General features: G+C 41.1%; 1 protein-coding gene across 1 annotated transcript; it reads left to right on the plus strand.

Annotated features, from left to right (window-relative positions):
• LOC148173591 (RNA-binding protein MEX3B) lies at positions 1 to 22520 on the plus strand. Its single transcript, XM_088038164.1, has 2 exons — positions 1 to 470; positions 21428 to 22520. Exons 1-2 carry the CDS (start codon positions 200 to 202, stop codon positions 22423 to 22425), a joined length of 1269 nt encoding a protein of 422 aa, XP_087894290.1. The 5' UTR covers positions 1 to 199; the 3' UTR covers positions 22426 to 22520.
• Positions 22521 to 25259: the final 2739 nt, after the last annotated feature.

The following is a 25259-nucleotide window of genomic DNA, read 5'->3' on the forward strand; positions in this document are numbered from 1 at the left end:
CGCCGGGCTCTCGCACCGGGAACTCAGTCAGTCACAAGTCAGCAGGGCATACGTGTCTGCTGTCCCACACAACGGTTAGACCCTAGAAATCATATATATTTTTGTACGAGTGAATCGTTTTTACTACTTAGCGTCGTTTTTATGTCTTATGAACGTTGCGTTTGAGGGCCGGACAGACAATCAGTAATCAGTGCGCGTAATGCCGGCGTCCAGCCTCTTCTCCGACATGGACCGCCCCAGTGGCATCGGCGACGAACGAGCCCTTCAGCTCGCCCTAGAACTTTCCATGTTAGGATTCAGCGAACCTTTGAGCGCCGTTGCCGAACCCGAAAGTCCCGGAGACATGCCCTTCGTCGGAGGCCTCGCCAGCGTGGGCCTCGACGAGGTGCGCTCCAAGAAGTCACAGAACATGACGGAGTGTGTGCCGGTTCCCAGTTCCGAGCATGTGGCGGAGATCGTGGGCAGACAAGGTAGGACTTTCACACTCATCTATCTCATGGGGGCGGCGGTACATCATTCTCACGATCACACTTTTTGTCACTTTTTTAAATCAGCACTGATATACCAGCCCTGCTGAAAAACAATTCGTTGCGCGATCTGAACGAACTGCCTCCAGCAATTGGTTAATTACTCACCTTTGCAACGGGGGCGGCGTGAGTGCACCCTAGGCGCTCCGGGGGCGGATTCACACTAATTTTCGCACGATTTCAAAAAAATAACTTCTTGATGATAGGGGCGGCGTGTCATCAAACAAAAGTACGTTTCTACATCTTGTTTTCAACGACTGTGCCAAAAGTTCCGGGGGCTAGCACGAGCTGTCAAAAATCAAAATATGATTTATAACCCCCGACATAAATAACATGCTGTTATTACTAATCATTTCATTACTCACATTTTTCGACCGGGGGCGGCGTATTTCCCCAGAAGCAACCCGGACATATTCACCACTCATTTTTCTACGTACAACTGTCACTGATACAGACAGAGCTGTTGTAAATTATCCCCAGGTATTGTGATTATCACGCCCGTCAAAAAATTGAAAATACGATTTATTACCATTATCACGTCCAAAAACGCCTTTAATTACTCACCCTTTGGAGCACAGGGCGGCGTACCGGAAACAAGTGAGCGGCGTTTTTACCACCCATCACCCGTTTTTTATCCAACTGTCAGTTGAGCAGAAAAACCATCCAAGGCGTTTCCAAGGAAACGCTGTGTCTAACGTGTCGGCCACTTTTCTTATTTCCGTGAAAATGTTCATTCGGTTGTCATCTCGAAAATTATTTGATTGGCTGCCTGCATAAACAAAAGATGGTTCTGACGTTTGTGGTCACTTGATTCACGATGTTTTTGTCGGGGACGTTAACAGTTCATTTTAATAAAGTTGATGGCTTTGTTCGGTTAAAGCGGCTTCTTTGTTGCCGAGTTTTTACGGATTGTTTACATCGATTGACCGTTGAAAATTCGAGGTGTTTCCAGTAAATTACGGATTTGGTTGTTTTATTGGGTCGGCTGCACAGCCTTCTGGAAGAAAAAAAACAACGCGAAATTAAGCAAAAATGCATAAAAACAAATGCTAATTTTTGACAATAAACCTGCTTCGACGTGATAAACTTGAGTAATATTCAGCAGAAGTGAAAAGAGCAAAATCAATATAGTGGAGATAAATCTGTGTGAATTACGTTTTAATTATTTACGATTAACTGAATCCGGGTCTGTTGCGTTTACCTGAAATTCAAACGCAAAATTTATTTATCGCAAATAGTCGATTTTGTACCAAGGGCGTTTGAATTTGAAATGTTTCGGTTGGTTTTAAAATCACAGATTAGTCATTTATGTCAAGTCTGTATGAAATGAAACAAACGGAATTTATTTAAATTGTGTAATAGCTAATTTAAAGTGAAAATGCGCGACTTGCTCGAAACTGACAACAAAATTTATTTCATTCCTTGTCTGTTGCATCGAGGTGCGACTGTATCTATCTTAACAGAGGTCCGACTATATTGCACATTTTGAAAAATATAGCATTTTGGGCCCCTTCATGACCAACTTCTTAACCGTTTCACTCATGCCATGCACCCCTCAGCGCACCCTTTCAGATTTTCATTATGAACCAACTTACAACCACTATATCAAGTTCTAACGATCTAAATATGAAACGAGGGTTGTTCACCTAGTCATAGTGACTCGCACGAAATATTGATCTATGAATGCACCATTTTCCGAGGGGTAGCAGGCAATCGATTGATACATATTTAAAAACCTCCACCTTTCACCAACATTATCTGCCACGTCGTACGTGTGATGTTGTCGCTGTACGATGAGGGTGTAATATTATATGTTTCACCGGGTATATTGATCGACATTGGAAACCACCTATACAGGATGTTGCCTCGTTTCTTTGTTCTTCGTCCCGTAATTTTTGTATTCTGCCGGAGTATAATCTTTCATGACTCAGTCACAGGAAGTTAAGAATTACTTCGTACGTTTACATTCGCTATTGATAATAAAAGAGACGGTTCACCAAGAAAATACTTTCGGCGACTGTGAGAACCGGAGGAGTGTCTCTGGGTACAGCTGCCATTCGACCTTTCTGCAGGTAATTTTCTTACCTGAAGAGTGCAAAGCGACCTTATCTTCTTTGTGTGAAATTAATAGGGGATGTAACCGAAAAAAAGGAAGTGTTTCGACGGCTTTTGTTGATGCGGATCTGGCGGAAAGGGTGGGAAACGACCTTGCAGAGGTTCAATTGCCTATTGTTATTATTTACATATAGTCAAAGAACGGAACGAGTGTGGGTGGATCTATTTGAAGCAGAAGAAATAAGGTTAGTTCCTGACAATGATTGATCTGGTTCTTCCTAATTTGCAGACAAAATCTCCAAATAGGTGGCAGCCTTGAAGCGACGATTTGGGTTATGTTCTACTTATCTTGTCTATTATGTTCAAAGCGCCGGTTTCTACCTGGAAGGTGCACGGTCCTTTTAATAGGCCGCGGAGATTAGGGCTTCCCTTCTCGGCCTTGAGCCACTAAAATTAGATTATATTTTTATCTTTGTAAAGGCACAAGAGCCCTTGAGTTTTTTTTAGTTCATTCATCATTTCCTTCCTCTTTACCAACAGACTTCATTCTTTCGTGGAGGCTCCTTTTATAATACATATTTTATTTCTAGAGATGTCAATCACAATTCGGTTATAACAGTTACAGGCGTGGTAATCTTTTCCGACTGTGGTAGTGTGGTCAGCAATGGTACTGTAACTAACACTCTAACCATTGTTCGTCTAAATAACTATACCATTTATATTTCTTTCTTGAGGTTAAGGCTTATAATTACCATTTTTGTCAGTCCGAAATCGACGAAAATGGTGGACACGCCTAGTAGATCCAAGGTAGAACGATGAACCTTTTGTTTTTGGAAATATCTTCTTTGGTTTTACCTAAAATAGCTCATGTAGTGTGTGTTGTACCTTTTTCGTCGTATTTTGTCTCATTTCTAATAAAAGAACATGTTATATAAATAGGCGCATTCCGCTTCTAGTGAGGGAAAGCTCTTGGGATTTCTTGCGTTTGATTCGGTGTCGTCGACAGCCCCTCGTGAATTGTCTGTGCTGAAATATTAAAATGTCGGTATTGATTTTTTGAAATGGCGTGAGGAGGCTGCATATGACGTAACGAGGGGTGAACAAATGGGGTTGTTAATGGACAAACCTGTAAGTAATTCGGTTAGAAAACATGCCGTTAAGAAATTTTTACATCAGTCCTAAACAAACAAGAAATAAGTACATCTCGGGTTTCAAACGTTTTCAGCCAATTTTAACGAACTTTTAATAAAGGGACCTGTAAATTATTCCGTTAGAAAAGACACCGTTGCCAGATCTAACATTTTTACCGCATTGTCGTAAACAAACAAAATGATAAGACGGTTTGTTTACCTGTGTAATCTAGGCACCCGAAAGTAGTATCTAATCAGTTGAACAGTTCCTCATCCTCTCTTCATTCATCACACCGAACGAAGAAAGCAGTGCTGGCAACTAAAGTCATGAAGAATGTGGATTAAACATTTTTCGAAGAGATGTTTTACATTGTTCAACATGTCGACCTTCTTACCGGAATCATTGACCTATCGTCTGATTAAAACAAAAATGACGCAGTTTTGCCAATCAATCGTGAAAAAGTAACTAGGTTTTCCCGGAGTCGCGTAGTTGGTATACATGTTAATTGCGCGCGTAAAAAGTTGAATGAATCCACAATTTCTATTTAAAGTTGCAAAAAACGAATGTTGCGTTGCAGCCGAGTTCACGGTCATTCTAGTACAATTCCTTTCGTTCGTTTTCGTTTTAATTTGTTAAACGTCGTCGCGTCCACGCTAACGCTAACTCATTTATCGCACGACGTGCATGGCAAAGAAATGCAATTCACTTTGGTTAAATCAAAAGTAAAAATTAATTACTGCATCTCAAACATTCTTCTTGCCATTTTCGTGTGGGCTGATTAAGCGAATACCTGCGGCGCGAGCTTTTTTGGCCGTTTTACGACGAACATTCCCCCTTCTGACCAATCGCCAATTGCAAAGGAAAAATTCTGTAGCGCCGCCGGTAGTACAGTTGGCCGATAAGCTACCTGTGGGAAATTGCCAGGATTAATTTACACGAGGTCAGGTTCAAAACGCGTATGATCTTGCTTACGTTACGCGTTTTATCGTCGTAATAACATAATCTGCAGACGCTTCCTCGTCGAACTGTTCAAATGGGTCGATAATTGCATCGACAGCAAAAATGACGAGGAAATACTTTTTTCGCAACTAAATCGAATCGAGTTTAATCCACATAACTTTGGGTCAATGTTTCTCAACCTTGTTCTTGCGAGGACGTTTAAACTTGCTAAATATCATTACATAATTAATGAAACTGACTTGTTTTGTTCCAAAATTCACTAAACCTGTATACTAAAGGCCAAGAGTGGTCGCGGGCGGGTGATAAATAGGTTGATAACATTGTTTGCTTAGAAAAACCATCGGGGGAATCCAGCACCGTAAAATTCTGGAAAGGGACACTTCGAAAGGGATGGGTTTTATGGAGGCTATAAGGATTAACTCCAGCTGAGCTCAAACTTTAGCGGATTAAAAGGTGACTTCTTGGAAAGTCGAGTTTTGGCTTTGGGAAATAACACGAGAAACTTTCATTTTTCGGCCGAGGCGCTTTAAAATTTAAAGAGTCTTTGCTGTGCTTTGCACCAAAAACCAAAAAGGTGTTGAAGCAATTATAGATAAAATAGCAAATCATAAATAATGTCGACTCATTCGTCTATTTACCTTTCAGTGGCGTAATACTTTATTTTCGTTCGGACAAAAACCTCATCTGGGTGTGTCGCTGCTAAAAATTCATAATTACGCCGAAAATCAGTTTTCGGCTTTCATGAATTGAGTTGGCCAATATTTAACCTTCTCTGCTTCCCATGCCAAAAATAATTTAGTCTTGTTTGTTGCATAAAGTAGATAAAGCGCTCATTTTATTTGCACAGAATGTCACAATATTCGGTGCAAATATTTGTCTTTAAAAAGTGGGCATGTGGTTTCGGCTAATTAAAAATGGGGCATAAAGTGGCCGTTGCGCCCGTGAAGAATTTTTTTACACAACCGTGGTAAACAAAGATGTTTGCTTTAGTGATATTGCTTTGTTTTTGTTTGTACCTGTTCTGTACGTGCTCGTTTCATAACAGTTTTGAGCAAGATCTGTCCTTTAAAACTTTCGGAACCTAATAACTAGTCTCTAAATGTCAAAAATTGGAGTACTTGAACTTGATGATCTAGATTCGGCCCGCGTGCTCAAAATATTTCTGACGCCACGATCGCACAATTGAAGCTAAAGAAATGTATCTCGCGTAATAATTTCCTTGACCTTCTATGGTGATCCCCCAAGGCCGCGAGTTTATTCACTAGTCGGCGAAGGCAGAGCTCTTAACAGTCGGTTGGTTTCTTCGTCTTGGAACAATAGAAGCGCGCACATTAAACATTGAAAAACACCCAAAAATCTGTGCCACGAGATGCGTGCAAGTTTTTACCGAAAAATTCCGCGAATAGTCCAAGTCTGCAGGGTTTTCTTCTTTTTTCCCGTCTGAGTGCTGCGGTTCGGAAGCAATAATAAAAAGGATGCAGACGGATCAGGTTGCTGGCGGTTAGGCGAGTTCTTCATGTGTGGGACCGCCGATTTATTAGTTGGAGGGATGCAAGAAAGTCGTTGACATTCTCAAAAATACCTGCCGGATTTTTTCTGCACGTGGCGGGCGCGAAGTGCATAACGAGATAAGAAACACGCTATTAGATAACGCCTAATTGAAACGTACTTTCCCGCTTCGAAATTCGAAAAAATGGGATTTATTGCCTAGTGTGCAAATTGCGTCATTTGGGGTTAGGCGGTAGTTGCGGTAAGTGTCCCAGTTTGGTCTTTTTCTCTGCGACACCCACTTCGGTATTGTTCAATATGCACGGTAGTTCTTCGATTGATTTGATCCGATTCTCTTGCCCAATACTCGCTTTTTGATATTTCGGATTCGTTACGCGACTTGTAACCTTTATGTTTTTAAATGGTTATTGCTAAACAACCAGTGCTGGCATAACTGTAGCAAACAACTACGAAATAAGGATGTTGCTCATTCATTGTCTCTAACGCTATGTGTGTCATTACAGCCTTGTTAGAGGTGATAATCAGAGGTTACTGCCCGATTTTCTTCCGGGACCTCTTCCACCCCATCTAAATATTTTTCTGCAGTTTCTGGGGTAAACGCACACTCTTGAAAATTAAAAGAAAACAGCCCCCTGTCCATTGTGTCTTTTCCATCTCAAGCCACCCGTTTTTCTCCGTGTGTTCATTGTCCCCCATTTATTTATCCTATCATCCCGAGGATTACCTCCGGAGTGGCAGGTCTCACTTCCTTATCCTCCAACCAGATTTGACCTTTCGGGGCAATTTGTCCTAGCCTAAATCCCGGTCTGTTTACTTAATCACGTGACTTAGACAAGCCTAATCCCCAATTGATTGCGTTCCGAAACAAAGACACGCACCGCAAAAATATATCAAATCGATTATGTAATTTCAGTTGTCCCCTATGTAATAATTAATGAGCGAAAGTCGGCCGTAGGTGGGAGTTTTGCATTGTTAAAACTTTTCGTTTGTTCATGGAATTGTTGCTGTTGCCGCCTTTACGCGAGGCGATTTATCAATTTAATAAATATGACAACGGCACGACCATTTTGTAACAATAAAGCACTACCGGTATTGTCGCGGGCAAAAAGGGATGAAGCGAGAACGAGCAGATGGTCGGGAAAGCATGAGCACATCCTACATGTTGTTTTTTTAGATTCAATGGGTCTTTGGACCATGGTAATAACCTTGACATAACTCCGTATTCATCAATTTTTCTCATCACGATTGAAGATCGTTGCCTCGGGTATTAATGCTTCGTCTATTTATCTGTTCAACCGATTAGAAGGACACGTTTACCTCTGGGATGATGAGATATTGAGATTTGATCAGATCATTCAACGTATTTTGCTAATTTTATTTGCAAATTTACTTGACACATATTTGTAGATAACTTATTTTAAGTCGAACGTGGTAACGGACTTTTGTAAATATTGGCTCCGGATAAATGCAGTGCTTTTAAATCTTGAAAGGATCGAGATCGAGGAAGGTCACAAAGTTTGAATGAATGAGAAGTAGACGGAATATTTGGTAAAAAATCCATACTTTGGTTGCTCAAGGAGATCAAGAAAATCCCGCTTTTGTTGGATTCGCTTCTTAAATTTCCCCCACAACCGGAATAGTCTGAATTTCTTGGCTTTTGGCTAAGGTGGTTGGTCTTTGGTTAGATAATTTGGCGCTGGCTCTCCCGTTTCGAAAATTTTGTAACATGTTGCGTTTCTCCAAGTTTCTGTTTACAGTTGTCGCCGCCTCCAGCTGAGTCAGCCTGTTTTTCCTTGTCGTAACTCGACTCCCTCTGTCGGTGAAAGTGTCGGTGGTGCTTTTTTAGAATTCCGCTTTTAATAAGTGGCCGCACATTAGGCTTTTATTTTTATCTACTGTACGTTAACGCTTTAGTTATTTTTAAAGTGTCTAAGCGTTTTTGTGCTTGGCACGTCTAATTTTCTTGTATTCATTAGGGTCATTGGAACATCTTGAGCAAACACGGAGTGAATAGTTTTATTGAGACGTAGCGATTTAATGTTTCTTCTTATCTCAATAATCATGTTTAAAAACCATAACAATTATTATTGTTGCTTTGCCATTGGGGTCTTTGATTGTTTCCAGGGACAATAAAAGTTCACTGTTCTAAACCATAAAGCTTACGATTTGGCATTAACTTTACAGGTATTTCCGTGTTTGTACATTCTCGGTTTACAAGACCTTCAAGTTTTAATCTGTTTTTTAGACGGTTCAAGGATCTACGGTCAGGGTATTGTTTCTTATAAATCTACCTGGATGCAGCTGATTCGAGTAATGACGAAAAAACGTGTCATGTAGTACTGCTAGTGCTCAACAGCGGAAGTTGCTTCATACCTTCAACCTCTTTATGAATACACACTGTTCATGGCGCAGGAAAAATCACTATTTACTTAATATTCGATAATAAAACTTATAATAAACAGCTGCAGCCAAGTGATTTAGGGCGTGTTAGATAATGACGATGAATTTACAGCTTGGCACTTGCTCTCTTGATCCTCCTTAAGGTCGACGTTAAGGTTTAGAATAATTACGTAAAGCACGAGGTTAGTTTTAGACCGGATTTGTCCACAATAAGTTCGTTATCTCCCCTCATGTGTACAAGCTCCTAATTGAATTTATCAAACTGCAGTTTTTTATCAATGACCATGACGATCTTCTTCTGTGTCTTAGATAATAGCATTATCAAACTACATAACCACGATTCATTTCCACGGTCGTCGCTCGACAAAACATGTTTTGCATAAAACATTACCAGTGATTAGGTGAAGACTGTAAAAAAGACACACATATACCTACATAATTATCATTTCCGTATAACAAGGTACAATTAAATTTTTTACGACGCAGTTAAGAGGTTAGTTTCTTGCTCCACCTCGAATTAGGTTAGAGAAGAATAAAGTAACAGGTTTATAGGTAAGAAAACGTAGCAGCACATCGTTGTAGCTTCATGGTCTGTTCCCAGAGTTATCGTTCCTTCCTGTTAACGCTCAGATTGTCCCAGGCATTGACCAGAGCTAGTCGTTCCACTCGCCTCGGTCATGTGTCACTGGGCACTTCTTATTATTCTCATTACATTCAAGAGATGGGCATCTTTTCGTATAAATACCTCGACCATTATGTCATGCAACGGATGCCTTGTCGGGGATAAAGATTACCATCGATACCTTGTCGATGTGGGTTTTGGTACTTGAAAAAATCGCGCGTTTTGGTGGGAACAGACTGTTCCCTGTGCCCGAGGTTGTTGGGGTTATAATTGAGCGGCGGGAGCGACAGCAGCTGGCCGGAAGGCTGCCATGTGGAGCCTTCACAAAGACCGAACCTTGGCCGAGGTCTGTTTCGCAGCTGCCACCCTGTTGCGACCACTAAAGACATATTTCCAACATTCGGGTTCCTAGAAGATCCTAATTGGGCGCCGCAGCTAATCCCACCTACGCAAGCGCGTGTCTTCATCCAATTTCTCCCCCAGGTCTTGAAAGTCGCATTTTCAGCCCGATCCGTGTACGTGCACCTTTACACCGCTGCAACCTCTCCTTGAAGAACTAATTTCGCGGTTGGTTTCGTTCGAAGCTTTCGACATCTTCAGGTTTATTTGGAGGTCTGCGCCGCCTCTGCCTCTCTGTCTGTTTTGTATTTATGTCAATGCCGAAGTTAAGGTCTTCGAATTTATTACGTTTATCTATGTATTGAGGAAGCCGCAGATAAATAAAATTGGGCGAGCCAGATGAACGCTGTTGTTATTAAAAGCCCCCTAGAGCACAGCCTCATTTAAATCAATTCCAAGAGTTTTATCGAACCAAGTCTTGTAATTATGAGCTCTTTCCACATGAGAGTAATTTCGGTTCTGTGTCGGGTCGAACTAATGGACGTTTTATATTTTTTATACTTTGGCAATGTTAATTGCTACACCTCGTGTTCAAATCACTGTTCACTTTGTACAGGAGAGTGTTTGCTTTAAGAAAACAGCTGTCGAATTTTTAATCGCGCGTTATCAGTCAATATTTATGAAAAGAGCGTTTGTTGGGGGGCATCTGATTAGATAACAGTCCAAGAATCTCTGTGAGAATTTTAATTGTAAATTAGTCCGAACTTATTAGGTAATTAATCGCGGCTAAATTATTTACATAAATTATTCAAAAGTTCATTATCTCTTCTTTATAATAAATTAATTTAACCTTGAATCACAACAACAAACTTAATAAGATAATAAGTCTTCGAAAGTGGAGAGGAAGCTCCGTTTTGCTTTTTTTTTGTTTCCTCGATGCATGTTAACAAACTGTTATAATATTTAGTTTCGGGAGGCTCGTTTAAATATTTATTTTACATCATTTCGAGCGGGTTAATCGAAACTAGGACATACGCCTTGCATCAGACTTTTATATTGTTTGTTCAAACCAAAAAAAGAGGAGTTATGAAAACACGTGCAAACTTGGAGGAAAGACGATAAGAAGTGTTGAAGCTGAAAAATCTACCTGCCGTTTATTGCTCTTTACTTTGTTAACAGTAGTTTCCTTTGTTGGTGGTGACTTCGTAATAGCTCAGTCGATACCGCAGGCGTCAATTGCCGACCTTCCAAGAAGTCGGAATTTTAGGCTGAGATGTTTGCATAGACCGAGATAAAAACCGATTAGACTGTGGACCCAGAAAATTCTCTTCGTGATAAGTTAAGGGGAAGAGCACGTCGGTCTGCGCTTCGACGATTTTTCCAACACCTCGTGTGGGTGCATGTAGTCATTGAACAGTGGCCTAGGTCATGGCTGGCGCGCCCGTACAAGCTCCGACGTACGCATTAGAATAACGCATTGTACACTTGTTACGGATTATGGGTCAGCGTAAAGAAATCGCGAGTGATGTGGTAGAAAGTAAGAGACGATGGTGTGGAATGCAGTCAACCTGCACCATCGGCCACTGTCTGTGATGGCTCATGGTCACGCTGGGTCGCGACTACCATTTAAGGAGTTGCATCCCCGCGTTTATTTAAATTTGGAAAGATGGACGCCAAGATGGCGGACGTTATGGTAATCAGGAGGTGTTCAGGCGTAAAAAGACAACTTTGCGAGTTTGGAATAAATTAATATCGAGTGGATTAATTGGGTTACGCCAGTTCACGAGAGAATGGTTAGAAATTAGAATAACTGTAGAAAAATGTACAGTATGTACTGGAATTTCGTAAATTAGCATCTTTCACGTTGCCGCAAAAAGTGCACTATTTCACAACAAAAACCATATTTTAAGAGAAATTATTACTCGTTAAACGTCATTCTCGATGTGAACACTTAATAACACCTCGTAATTGCCATCATAAGCGAAAAACGCGACTTTTATCCCAGTTTAAACGGCCCACAAAAACCGTAAACTTGACAACGAACAAGATTTACATTAAGCAAACAATAAATTATGCGTTGCTAATATTCTTATACACACAATAAACATCAAAGTTTTATTACTAATAAAACATCCGATTTTGTTTATTTAAATGTTCCAACTTGTGTGATTAGCTCCCGTTTTTTCTCCACAAAAAATTATCTAATCTTGAACACGTTTAACATTTCGATGCACAATTGTACTCCTCATTTATTTTGAATACCGCATTTCAAGGTCATAATTTGTGAAAATTGTGGTGCTCTACGGCAAATTTGAGAAGATTTATCCATTGAATTGAATATAAACGAGTACTGGAACACCCAAAGACCTGTTCGTGATTGTTTTCAATACATAAATCCTCTTAAATTTGTCGAAAAGCTCTACAACTGTCACAAATTATGACCTTGAAATGCGGTATTCAAAATAAATGAGGAGTATGCCTAGACTGCAATTTAATTAAATGAAGGAATCTTCAATTTCGCTAGGAATGTTGACACGAAGAAAACACATAAAATTCGATCAGTTTTTACATTGTACGTGGGAAAATGTAGGAAATGAAGCATTCTGCAATTATTTACACTGCTGTTATTTATGCAGCGGATTCAAGGTTTATTTAGGGATGAAAAGGTGGCACACATTTGGAGTTTTTGCGGTGCATGTGTTGTGTGTAAACTTCCATTCGGGACTTCCGCGCTCCAAATTGTATAAGACATTCCACGGAAGTTAGACTTGTCTGTAAAAAAATGTCCAACCACCTGGAGGTAGAACTAAGAATTTTATCCTCTTTTCATGTTTTTTCAGTTGCAAGATACAAAAACTTCTGATGATAATATCGGTATTCTAAGAAGGTTATCATATGGTCATTTCCAATTTAATATACCAAACAATAAGACTGAATATGCAGCACCGTTATTTTGACTAAGAAGACATTTCAAAAAATGCCAAGTGTAGTTGCATCGTGGGAAAGACCTTGCCTTAGCTTTACATTGCGTTTTTATTAGCTTCCATGAATAACTCAACGGCTATAGTTATAGGTAAAAAACCTTTACACCTTTAAAGGTCATCATCCCCTAATTTTTGAACAGTAAGCAGTCAAGAAGCCTTGAACATAATAGTAGTGGATACTTGTTATCGTATTTGTGTGCTGCGAGTTTTTATCAGCAAGTTGCGGCCTCGTGGAAAGTCTTTTATGCAGAATTCGTCGGTCGTGCCGAAATTGGGGAAATAGCGATTGAATGAAAGTGAAATGAGTAAAACGACTGGTTTACTCCTTCGGGCTGACACCGTGCGCGGATGTTGAACTAGGTTCGTCTCAAGGCCTCTTGTGTGAGACAGCAGGAAGTATGACGAAGACGTCTATACATACTGGAATTCTCTCCGGTGAACAAAGAACTGCAGCCACAACAATCAAATACTTGCTTAATTGGTCCGTACTAATCGGTAAACTAGTACCTTGCGATATTGTCGCTGTTGAATGATGCTAAAAATAAATCCGATATCGGCCTCATAGTCAAGACAATAACGTGACACTTTAAAAGATTGGAAGTTTCCTTGTGTTGTAGGGATTCCGTTTTATTTTTAGCCGTCTGGTTAAATCGATAATCGCAAATGACGCGCAAGGTCGCGAATCCTGCTTGTGCCAATTATCGTGGTTGTTGGATTTTTTCCGAATTTTTCACTTGTAAGCAGGACGATCACCTTCCGCCACCTACGTCGCTGTTTTTCAGACGATTCGAAATATTCCGGGACGTGGACGTGACGGTATATGATGCTATCGCTGAATTGATTGTGGACATTTTCATTTTCTACGTTTAATTCTTCATCTGCCCACGCCACCAATCCGACCCGATTTGACTCATATCGAACAATTGCATTTTCCATCTCGCACCTGCTCTGCTTTAATTGAAAATTAATCTTTTGGCCGGAATCTCCGAGTTTTCTAAGTGAAACATTTGTTGGAAGGACCTATACCAACTCAATTAGGCGGACAAGTAAATAGCTCGGCCCACGCTCGCATTGTTGTTCCCATAACCCGCATTAAAATTAATTAAAGAAAAAGTTTCTACAACCACATCAAAATATGATAAGTCAAACTTGAATGACCATTGATTACTCAACAATATAATTACATTCATACAAATTCAAGGAAAGGAGCGCATTAACATGGGCATCGCACTTGGCAATGACATGGCGGAGTTTCCTGTTGAATTTACAGTCGCAGTAGTCTTCACAAAGGTGTTTTTCCACCAGAAATTGTCAAGGATGAACCACACGTGTGGAGGAAGCCACAGGTCGACCGCGAATTCCGCCCGTTTTACCGTTTTTGCACACGTGCAAAGGGAAAAATTCGAGCCACCTGGGGTGGGAAATAAACCCTCTTTCATACGATAATTTTGCGAGATCTTTGGATTGGTGTCCTCGCTAAACTATCAATTTGGGACATTTTAGTCCTCGATCCCTATCTATGGCGGAAAAATCGCCCTGCGACCTCGATTTGTCGTTACGCTTCCGATAACGAATTGATTATAAATCGGAGTAAAAAGTGTGATTTTCATTAAAATGGGAGCAAGGTCTGTTCGTGTCGGAAAAAGGTGACTAGGCGAAAAGCGAGAATATGAGGCACGAAGGCAAAGCTGACAGGCATTGTGAGAATGTGTACAGGCGGAATGCAATTAGAAAATTGTCTCAGGGGGGTTGTAGCTAGTTTAAATCTGGTACTAGATGACTAATGTTGTTCTTTGTTTCAGGTGTGTATGACCTAGGTCCTGCAAGGTGTAGATCGTAAGTTAAATCCCGCTTTTATCTCCTGCTTCTCCGAACAGAGTCGTTAGCGTGTGCATCTTATTCCATTACATCAACAGCAAACACATTATTTCTTGTTTATGATAACTGTTGAACAAAGATGCAAGAACAGACTTCTAGATCATCTGAAAATGTGACGGGAATTAGTCAGCGTTTGAAAGATTCGAAGCGTTACGCAAGCATCGGGTCAAAAACCGACATTTTTCCACCCAACCGAAAAATGTCGGTCCCAGATTGTCCCACTCAAAAAGTGCCATCTCAAGGTTCTATATTAATAGAAAAACAGACCACACCCTTCGCGGTCATTATTACTTTCTGGCGAATTTTCGGGATATCGGAAGCAGCCAGCGATGGCAATGACTCTTATTGAACGTGAACTGCCGGGGTCGACGGCTGCGTCGCGGCGCTAAACCGGGTCCTCTTTCGCGGTCACGAGGGGAGGGAGAGCGCTGCATTAGGTCATGTGACGTCTGCAACCCCTACCGCGCATTGCAGCAGTTACTATGACTACGTTTCTTCATTCTGCTACGAAAATTGATTGGTTAAGGGGTCGTAATGCCGACTGGAGGGCTTCTAAATATTTACTGGATTTTTACTGGAGACGATCGAACTCATAAATTATGCTTGAGAGGGAAAACTACCCCAAAGGGGTGAGGTTGCGGAAACGTGTTACGGCGCAACCACCCTAATTAAGTATGCAATTACAAACTACTACAATGAACTTTCTGGCACGGAAATCTACCAGATCCGTGTATTTTTTTATCTCGGTCTTGTTATAAAAGTCGTGAATGAGAGTTTAAAAAACGAAGAAAAAACGCAAGACGCGAAATCGAATTTACAACCATTACTTTTAAAATAAAGAAAAAATTAACACGTTTATGGGAAACTTTAGTATGCAATATTTTATATTTTATCGCTTCATAAAAAATATTACAAATATTGCAGTTTTAGATTATATTTTAACTAAAGTAATGGGTAATAAATAAAGAAAAGTAATCATCGAAGTTCGTTTAATTAATCAGAGACAACACTAAATTCCTTGGACAACTTTTATTGCATTTAACGCATAATATGTTTACATTCACTTATTCCAAATAAACAAAAATTATTGAACAGTTCTGCAAGAGTGATAATTTGTTGTTGATTAATAATAATTATAATTTGTTTCGGTTCATCACAGACATGAGGACACTTTCACTTTATTGGGCTGCACAATCGATGCATTTGTGAAATTTTAATTGCCTGTTTCTAACAATATTCAAATATTCGGCGACAGCATATTTTTGGCTTCGCTCAGCTGTTTTTGTTTAATTATCTCGAGCGTCCGTTTTAAAAATCGAAGTAATGAACACACGCACTCCGCTTTATTTCTTTATAAAACCTCCATGCGACCTACATCTATTTGGCTTTCATGGAATTTTTAAGGAAAGCCGCATCGTATTTTTCCGCAGGAAAGTTGTGCTCTTCCACCTCTAAAAGCGATTTTTCGCCTTGGATCGTGGCATTTTGAAAATCCCCTCAATGTTATTTTAGAGAAGTCGTTGATGTCAGCAATTTTTTGCTCGTTCCCCCGCAAAACAATCTCGCTAAACCAGATCCGATAACCGTTTCATGTCCGTTTTTTTCAATCAGCGAGCTTTCTTTGAATCGTGTCCGTTCATTAAAAATTCAAATCCTTCAAAAGGGGATGAAATAATCGCTCGTGCGCAGTAACGAGAACGCGTGTCCTCTAACAAAATGAAAAATAAACACGTGAGGCGAAACGTAACGTTTATGCTAATTTCGCATGATCAGAAAATGGAAATACTACTTAACAATTCACCCCCTCGACACACGCAGGATAACGAGAGCAAGGTTGGCACTATTGATCGCGAAAAGTGCCAGCTGAAACCGTCGAAACTTTCTTCCTGTTGCCGAAAAATTTACGGTGGTGCACGTGCATTAACGGAAATGTCTCCGATAAGCCGATTTTCGTGTACGGCGAAAAGCGAGAAAAATAATTAAGAGGGTTCCAATCCGCGAACGAGAACGAAAGGTGCGTTTTATGACAGAAACACTAACAATGTTGTTTTATCTCCTGATAAGCTCGCGCTAAAGATAGGGGACAGGGGAGAAAAGCACGTTTTGTCCCCGCACAAAAATCGGTTATCTTTCGTTTTGACGCCAAAATTCAAAGAGCGACCAATTGCAAATGGTTGCCACGTCCTTTTGATGCGGAGGAGTTGATGCCATTTGCTAAATGGCAGCGTATCTTTTAATCTGGGATATTCTGTCGAAACAAAGGATCCGTTTGAATTTCAACGACGTATTTAAATCGTAATTACTCTAATTTTGTACGGTATTGATCCTGCTGGGAAATAATATCGTCACCTTTGCCAGCAGCTGCCGGTTCAGGGGAGCTTCCGTCTAAAAAAGGGATGGTTTACAAAATGAAATGGAGAAATCGATTCTTTGTCGTTTCTAATATTTCGAAGAAAATAACTGGGTTAGACGGATTGGACACGTGTCCCTGAAACGGTCTTGGAAGTTGGGAAATTTATTCTCAATCGGTATTATGCATTAGCTCGACAAATCCTAGCACATTGTGGTTAGTCATCCTAATGGAAAATCTTCTAATGCATTCATTTCATTTTCTACAAATTCATATATTTTCAATGGTGCCAGATGTCGGTGGATGGTACGATTTTGGCACGAAATCCAGAATCTAGGGCTGTTATGTTGCAACCAAGTGTTCAGTCGATCTTTTTTCATAAGGAATTTTTAAAATAAAGCTCCAAAGACGCCAACATTCCTCTGCATTTGAGGGTACTTGCAGCAGGAGTTGCGTTGACAGATCTGCGCTCTCATCACGCCTTACATCCAAAATATGTCATCTATTTTAACAAAGACCAGCGACTTCACCTAATTGTGATGTAACCAGTTATATTTTGCATGAAAAAGTGGTTCGCACCTGGAAGAATGTATGTAAACGCTTTCGCCTTATTTTTAGAGTCTAGCCTTAGTCGCATTTTCAATTAACGTATTAAGAACTATTATGAAACTGTGTCGCGTTTAAAAATGTCATTGTATTTATTAGTAAAGACCAGTAGCGCAGTTGCGTGAGCCAATTGCTCAAAAAACTAAATGTGTAATGGTACTCTGCGTGGGCTCTCGTCAGACTCCCGCAATGCGCTTTTTCTAATTAAAACGAAGAAAAATTACAAGTTGAGAAGAGTCGCGCGGTTTGACACATGGCACCCACACTCGTGCATACTTAAGGCCATCTACCTCTCTCGATTCTTTGACACAAATGTGCTCTGTCTTCCGGAGTCTATTTTCATACTTATCGCAGGTCGAAACGAAAGTGGAGAGGTGAAGATGCGCTGTTTGTCACTGAAGAAATTCCAAGATTTAAATTTTATTGTTGGGCGTGATGTAATTTCGACGCGGTTACGTTAAGACTTTCTTCACGTAAACGTTACGCAAATGACAAATGGTGAACCAGACCAATCAAAATATTTGTAACGGAGATAATGTATTCGAGACGCGTCCTCTTCGGACAATTTTCAACACAGGTACAATATGAGCGGGATGGAGCTTGATATCGACACAAAAGAATGTGTTGGACCGATTATCTCGGGAAATTGAAGCGCGGACAACGAATTGTTTGCTAAATTAAATGCCATTGTGTGGAGTAATTTTCGGATTACTAGTGCGAAAAATTACTAAATGGCCGCAGTCTCGGAACAGACGCTATGAGGCGGTTTCAATTTTTATTTCGCAGATAAATTAGCTTGTTTTCCCTTAGTTGTACCGGAAAACAGAAATAATGACTTGAACTACTCTTTTGGAACTATCAACCGCCAGTTACATTAGGTTTTATTAGGCATGAGTCCTGGACGAAAGAAACGTTACATTTCCCGTTCCTTGCCACTTTTTGTCACCCTTAAATCCAATTCGGTTCTTGCGGTCCATTTCGTGAATCATCTCGTAAATCAAAACAATCCTGCTCCAAGGATTCTAACGTCCTGCACTTTGGCACCGCTTCAAATCCGAAAATTCCGGAAGCAATAATTGAATTTCTTTAATAAAAAGTCAATCACATGCAACCCGAACCCAGTGACCCTATTTTGGGTCATATTATTTACATATGGTCGCGCTAGTCGACCAGGTAGACGAGTATGACGCCACCTATCTTTTGCATATGTGACGTAACATTACTCTTGACATCCTTCGCCATTGTACAACATCGAATATTTGGGTTATGTCATATAAGACCGGTCCGACGATTTTGCACCGTGAAAGCGGCGATAATTCGCTTTTTGCACAATTCGGCACTCTATTTGTCATTGATAGCTTGCCAGATAAAGGGGATTCGTGTCCTTGGCGAAAATTGCGATGAATATCTGACCTTGCGTTGGCTTATTTCGAAATTTCCACGACACAAACACCATTTATTTTTAATAAGATCGAAGTTATTGTACGGAGGCACAGAAGGCTTCTAGTGTTATCAACATATATCATCACCTCTTTCAAAGGATAAGGTTATTTGACCACAGGACAATGGAATGGAAGACCGTTGCGGATCGATTGGTTTTCGTGACAAAAATCGCAAAGAGATTTATGGGAAAAAGAGCTAGGCCACAAATTGTGCTATGACCAGATTTTCTTCCGGGCTGCATGCATAATACACGAGGGGCAAAAGTTAAGCGCTGGGCGGACAGAAGGAGGAAGTACAATGCCAAAAACTAAACATTCGCAATGTTTGGATAACGGCAATGACCGATAATTCCCCCTAAATATTCTTATCAGAACGAACTTAAAAAGGACATGCAAATAACATCACACGTTTCGTCAAATATTAGCTCTAAATTTCTCTTTCCACCGCCATTTTTGCAATTTCATTAATGAAACAGTTGTTGATGTGCCAAAATAGTTTAGAGCGGAAAAGCATCAAAACAAAATGAACGGGGGCTTGACCACAGCGTTCGAAACTTTTGCCATTTGTCGTCAATTTAAAATCTCCGCGGTGAGTCAAATCCGTCCGCAGGACGCTGCTATTCCTGCGAGGTGGCATTTACCCTAGAGATATTTCTAGACAGCACAGCTAGACGAACGACGAATAAAATGAAACGAGAGTGCAATGTAATCGGTTGGATGTCGGCCAGCGTCGTGACATTTTCTAAGCGGGTGCATTTGAACATTCTCTCATGCTGTGAGGAGCATCTGATGCGGCCGTTTATGGACTTTTGAGTGTATTGGAGGTGCGCCTTTTGAGAATTTGATACTACGATTAGTAATGTATTTAATTAGGCCGTAAATCGTGGTTTTTTGCGTCGCGGGAATCTCGACCGGTTGCTCTGGAAAAAGGCGAATCGTTGAGCTTTTCATTATCGGCTCTCCTACTGATACACGACGTCTCGAGTGTCGTTAAAAAGTGTACAAAAGTATTTACATAGACAGTGGCAAGTAGGTAGACAAGGCGACAAAAAGGCGGATTTACGACTTCCAGACGTTTCGTCGGATGAAAAGGGGGCTTGTTGTGGAGTTTTTATTGACTTGACAATCCAAAAATCTCTGCTTCGACTGTCATCACCAATTCGAGTTGTGAATGGCAAAGTTTTCCAAATTTTAAGCGATTCCTCTGGATGGCCTGCAAGAGTGTCAATGCTGTAAGATTACCTTTCTAGCGTGAGCCTCGGCAGACAGGCGATGCGGAGGTCAAGACTATATTAAGCCTCGAGAGTTGCATTCTTTATGCAGTTTGTTTCATTGGCTCTCGTACTTTGGCTTCTAATTTTTACAAACGCAAGAATTTCTGCGGAAATCTCGTAGATTCTTCTTGTCGTGTCCTTGAACGCAGTCAAAAATCCATGTCGAAGAAATCGTTCCTAATTGTAATCCAAGCATACCTCCTACATTCCTGCTTTTATGACGTTGATATATTTTATATTCCTGCATGAGCATTGCTCAATGTCGAGGGACCCAAATATCCACACTTTACATTTTAATTAGGCGGAATCGATGATAAAAACGTCCTCGAGATCGCCATTGTGTCTTTGTGCCAACAGAGATAAATTCTTTAAATAAAACCGCTGTCCAGTCCAAAGCCATGAAGAGTGGTCCACAATAAATCCCCGACCTTACCTGGACTGGACTGATGCTATTCCATTCTTACAAACCAAGGTTATCCTCGTGTACCTGGGCAACGCACCCGTTGCCGTTTGTTATTTAAAGACCGATACAACTTTCTGCACAACTTGTACACAAATAAAGAAACAAGAGGTTTCTCTTGATTAGTTCAACGCCACCGAGGTGATACATTTATCTGCGGCCGGCCAAAAGCCAGGGGCGGCCAAATTGGGTCTGGAAAAAGAACGAAACGAAAGGTGGTAATTTCGCATGGGACGTCTCGGCTTCAAAAAATTCCATATCTTTGCGACCATCGAACTTGGGAGAGTTTTTGTCTTGGCGGCTACGAGAGAGAGGAATCGTGCGAGGCCAGTTTCCCATAGAATCGATAAGATGGAAACAATTTCATGGCATCGAGTAGATATTAGATTTTTGTACCGTCGCGTATGTGTCGCATTTGTCGTTTTGTGTCGCCTCAACGTGCATTAGCAGACGCCTAAACATCCGTTAGTCGGAGCCGCCGTCGGAGCGTTTTTTGCTCATTTAATCATGAGAGGTACTAACTGTACAAGAAAATAAATATTGAAATGGCTTTATCGATCCGTCTGCGTTCAGAAAATGAGTTTCTTGTATTTTTTGAATGGAAGTCGTCGGCATCCGGGAAACAGCAGCAGGAGCAGCAGCATTCGCACGCAGTCTGCTTAGTTGAGCGCCCGCGCACAAGGTGAATGCGAGTGACCTGTCGGCAGGTTGAAGGGCGTCGCCACCACCAGCTTTGTCTGCGCGGCTCCGCGATCAGACCATGCCGATGCCGATGCCCCGATCATATTAATTATTACCCTATAAGCGAACCGCAACGATTTTTTGTCGTCTTTTTTCCAGTCCATGGTCGAGGAAAGAAAGAAAGACTCATTCGGTGTTTTCTGTTTCAGGTTGCAAGATCAAAGCTCTGCGGGCCAAAACAAATACTTACATCAAGACACCGGTCCGCGGGGAGGAACCCGTGTTCGTAGTGACCGGTCGCAAAGAAGATGTTGCCAAAGCCAAACGTGAGATCCTATCAGCAGCCGAACACTTTTCCCAAATCAGAGCTTCCCGCAAGAACAACCTAGCTGGTTTGGGTTCGGGAGCGAGTACGCCTCCGGGCCCTCCTGCCAACATCCCGGGCCACGTGACGATTCAAGTCCGCGTGCCATATCGCGTCGTGGGGCTAGTCGTGGGCCCGAAAGGAGCCACCATCAAGCGCATCCAGCACCAGACGCACACGTACATCGTGACGCCGAGTCGCGACAAGGAGCCCGTGTTCGAGGTGACGGGGCTTCCAGAGAGCGTGGAATCGGCAAGGAGGGAAATCGAGGCGCACATTGCCATGCGAACAGGAAATGGCGCCTCCATCAATGGCCTGGGGCTAGGTGGTTTAGATGATAGCGATCTCTTTTCTTCGTTGTACAAGTCGGGGCTGAGCTCCATCCTTAACTACATCGAGCCCGGTGAACAGTTTCCGATGGCGTCATCGACCGGCAGCACCGGCGCCTTCTCCAGCTCGGGCTCGTGCTCTAGCAGCTCGTCGAGCAGCGGCGGTCGCGATCTCGGCGCCATCTGGAGTTCGAGCGATCGCGACGAAGGTCTAGGCGATTCGCCTAGTTTCGACAGTTCCACGGCGCTCTCTTCCATCTGGTCGTATCCGGCGGTGGCGGCGCCTGCTCGACCTTCTCCCGCCAACAGCACGAGTCCTGCGGACTCCCTTCTAAGCTCGGCCAAGTGCCTCGTTTGCGGGGAGGCCAAAGTAACGCACGCGTTGGTGCCCTGCGGCCACAACTTCTTCTGCATGGATTGTGCCAACCGTGTCTGCGACGGCAGCGAGGCTCAGTGCCCCGTTTGCTCCTTGCCCGCCATCCAGGCCATCCGCATCTATTCGCCCAACCCTTAAGTCGATCGATCTCGCTCGAATCCTCCCGCGCCCACCACATTCCCCGGGCCCGCGCCCTGTGTTCAGCTTCGGCACAGTTCGCGCCCTTCGCATCGCACGTCGCATACAACGAACGCTGAACCTTTTTTTCGATGGAATTATTGTCGTTGATTTTTCGTTTTTGCGTGTCTTTTTAGTTTCGCCAAGTATTCGGTTTTTTAGGATGTTGTGTGGCGCGAAGGGGGCCAACTCGCCGAAACGTAGTCATCATTGTATGCCAGTTAAACATATTTTCTTATTACGTCACCGTTTTTCTAGTATTAGACCTGATTTGGGTTCTTTAATTTGTATTTTTTATGTGTATGCACTCGCGGAATAACCTCTCGACTCCGTTTACCCTAGGAAAAGACATGACGCGACACTAATAAACGTAATAATGTAAATTTTTATACTATTGATAAGTGGTTCGTTATTTTTTAAATATATTTTTTTAAGTTTCGCCATGTGACAAGTCACATTATTAAAGTCTGAATCAGCAATTCTCAAAATATTATTTAAGTAATGTGTATATTTAAAGTTTAAAAAATAATATATAAAATAATAATAGATTTAACAAAGAAAAACTCAAAAAAAATATATATTATTATCGAAAAAGTGAGAAAGGACAGGAGAATGTAATTGAAGGAGTTTGCTAGTATCACACTAATAAATCGCAAGTGCGGTGAGCAGAGCTGCAGGCAGGGCTTGGGGGCCTTTCGGCTGTGATCTGAACTGCCACACGGCGCGTCGGCGTCGACGTCTCGCCGCCCGGTTGCACCCCTAATAACGACATACATATCCCTTATTGTTAGTTAATCACTCATTGTTGCTATTGTTCTGTTATGTCATGTGATGTGATACATATATTTCTATATTTCTTATAGCCTATAAGTTATGAGAGTATTTTGTATAATATAATGATAATAATTATAAATGATGAAGATGAGATAAATGATTTAATACGCGTGCAGTCCGGTGTACGGCGCCCACGCCGCCGCTGATAGTTGTCATACTGTCCATGTCCACAGCCACCTCGTAGTGCTTGTATAGGGTCATCGTGCACCATCATTTCGCGCATTTCACAGACATGCATCATTTATCTAGAGACAAAACATAGAATTCGAAAAACTCTTGTGCGGCCCCCGCCTGCGATCTCGTGCCTCGATCCTCCAGTATTCACACGTCATTCGCCGCCCCCTCGGCCTCCTTTAATTTTCACGTGCATTTCTCCTCGAACCGCACCACCCCCTCTACACATTATTCAACTGTTCACTCAACGATCGACGCCGACCGACCGCCCTAGCTTTACTTATTACTTATTATTAATATATATGTGTGTATTATTATATATATTTAAATACTAAGATGCTATATTTTGTTTTTATTTATTTTTTTATTCTAGTATTTTGAAAATTATCGTTATTAGATAAATTTTATATATTTTATTATTATTATTATTACGGCGGTTCGGTCTGCGCCGATCGTTAGCTCGGGTGTTTCCCTCCCGACGACTTAGTTTGTTTATACGTACACTGTAAATAAGTTGTTGTTTTATAGCTATTAATACCATTATATTATTATTATTACAATTATTATTTTATTTTTTTACATATTTTTGCGGAGATATTTAACTATGAATGTTAGTACAAGTACATGTCCACAGTTGTGTGCAGAGTGACTGTTTGAAATAGTTTAATTAGTTTTTGATTGAATTATATTTATATTGATATTTTAATTATATGAACAATCCTCGAAGTGATTTCTTTTGTAATTTTTTATTGATTTTTGAATATGAAATGTATAAGTGTGTTTTCTATTTAGAAATTTATAAATTAGTACGATTAAAAAAAAAAACAAAGCGACCGACCTACGCTTAAGGAATTTCGCTTATTTTGGTCGTCGTGTAGTGGACAACTAAAGGCACGGTGTGGTATTCGTAATTTTATGATTATTTAAAAAAATTTAACCTATAAGACTAAACCACGCTCGCCTCTTTGGTTCGTCCTGGCAACCTAGCAAAATGTTATGTAAGGTAATGATTTTTTTATAAATTAATGCTACCAAATATTGTAATAAATTTCGTGATTTATACTTTTATTTTGTTTTTATTTATTTTTGCTCGTTTTGAAAACGCAAGCCACCGCTATGTTGTGTTCCCCGCATGATCATTTGTGTCGTTTGGTGTTGTTCATCATCTCTTGCATGTTAGTGAGTACTGTAGAGTCTAGAAGTAGCTCACGAGGCACAATTTATAATACAACATGACATTTTATGATAGAAGAAATCGCGTTTTATATTTTAATAATCTTATAATCGCATATAAAAATATTTTAGTACGCGTGAACGTAGATGTAGCAACTTTAAATGACATTTAACGAGTTGTGTATAATATAATCTGCTCAAAAAGGAAAGAAGAGGGAATTTTTGTGAAGCGATAACTTTTCGGGACGCAGAACGACGCCGCTTTTAGATGAAGATGGTTTTTAGGTAATGTTGAATCGCGCGCGCTGTTTTAGGATTTGATTAAGGCGTCTGTTCTCTAGGGCACGACTTTTAAAGGTGCTGCAGCAACCGAAGGTTTTAATAAAAGTCTTCCCGCCCGGAAATCATCCAAACTTTTTAGATACAAAATGGTGTTTTTCGTTTTCGATATATTTTTTCGTCGGTGTAAGACTTTGGGTATAATAAATTGAGATTTAGATAGGCTAATTGGCATTCTCATCGCTGTGTTTTGATGTGTTTTCGTGTGTATTCGACTAATCCGAGAGCTGTTGATTGGGAGGCGAGAGTTCTTGGCGGAATTTGGGCTCCTTGCT

This window comes from Gnatocerus cornutus, chromosome 6 (assembly GCF_029298725.1).
Source record: "Gnatocerus cornutus isolate USDA-ARS CGAHR chromosome 6, icGnaCorn1.1, whole genome shotgun sequence".
NCBI lineage: Eukaryota > Metazoa > Arthropoda > Insecta > Coleoptera > Tenebrionidae > Gnatocerus > Gnatocerus cornutus.

Bases quoted from the DNA above. Each gene is read 5' to 3' on its own strand.
- LOC148173591 (XM_088038164.1), top strand. From the start codon at position 200: ATGCCGGCGTCCAGCCTCTTCTCCGACATGGACCGCCCCAGTGGCATC. The intron at 471-21,427 runs GTAGGACTTTCA...TTTCTGTTTCAG, and splicing joins GGAGATCGTGGGCAGACAAG to GTTGCAAGATCAAAGCTCTG.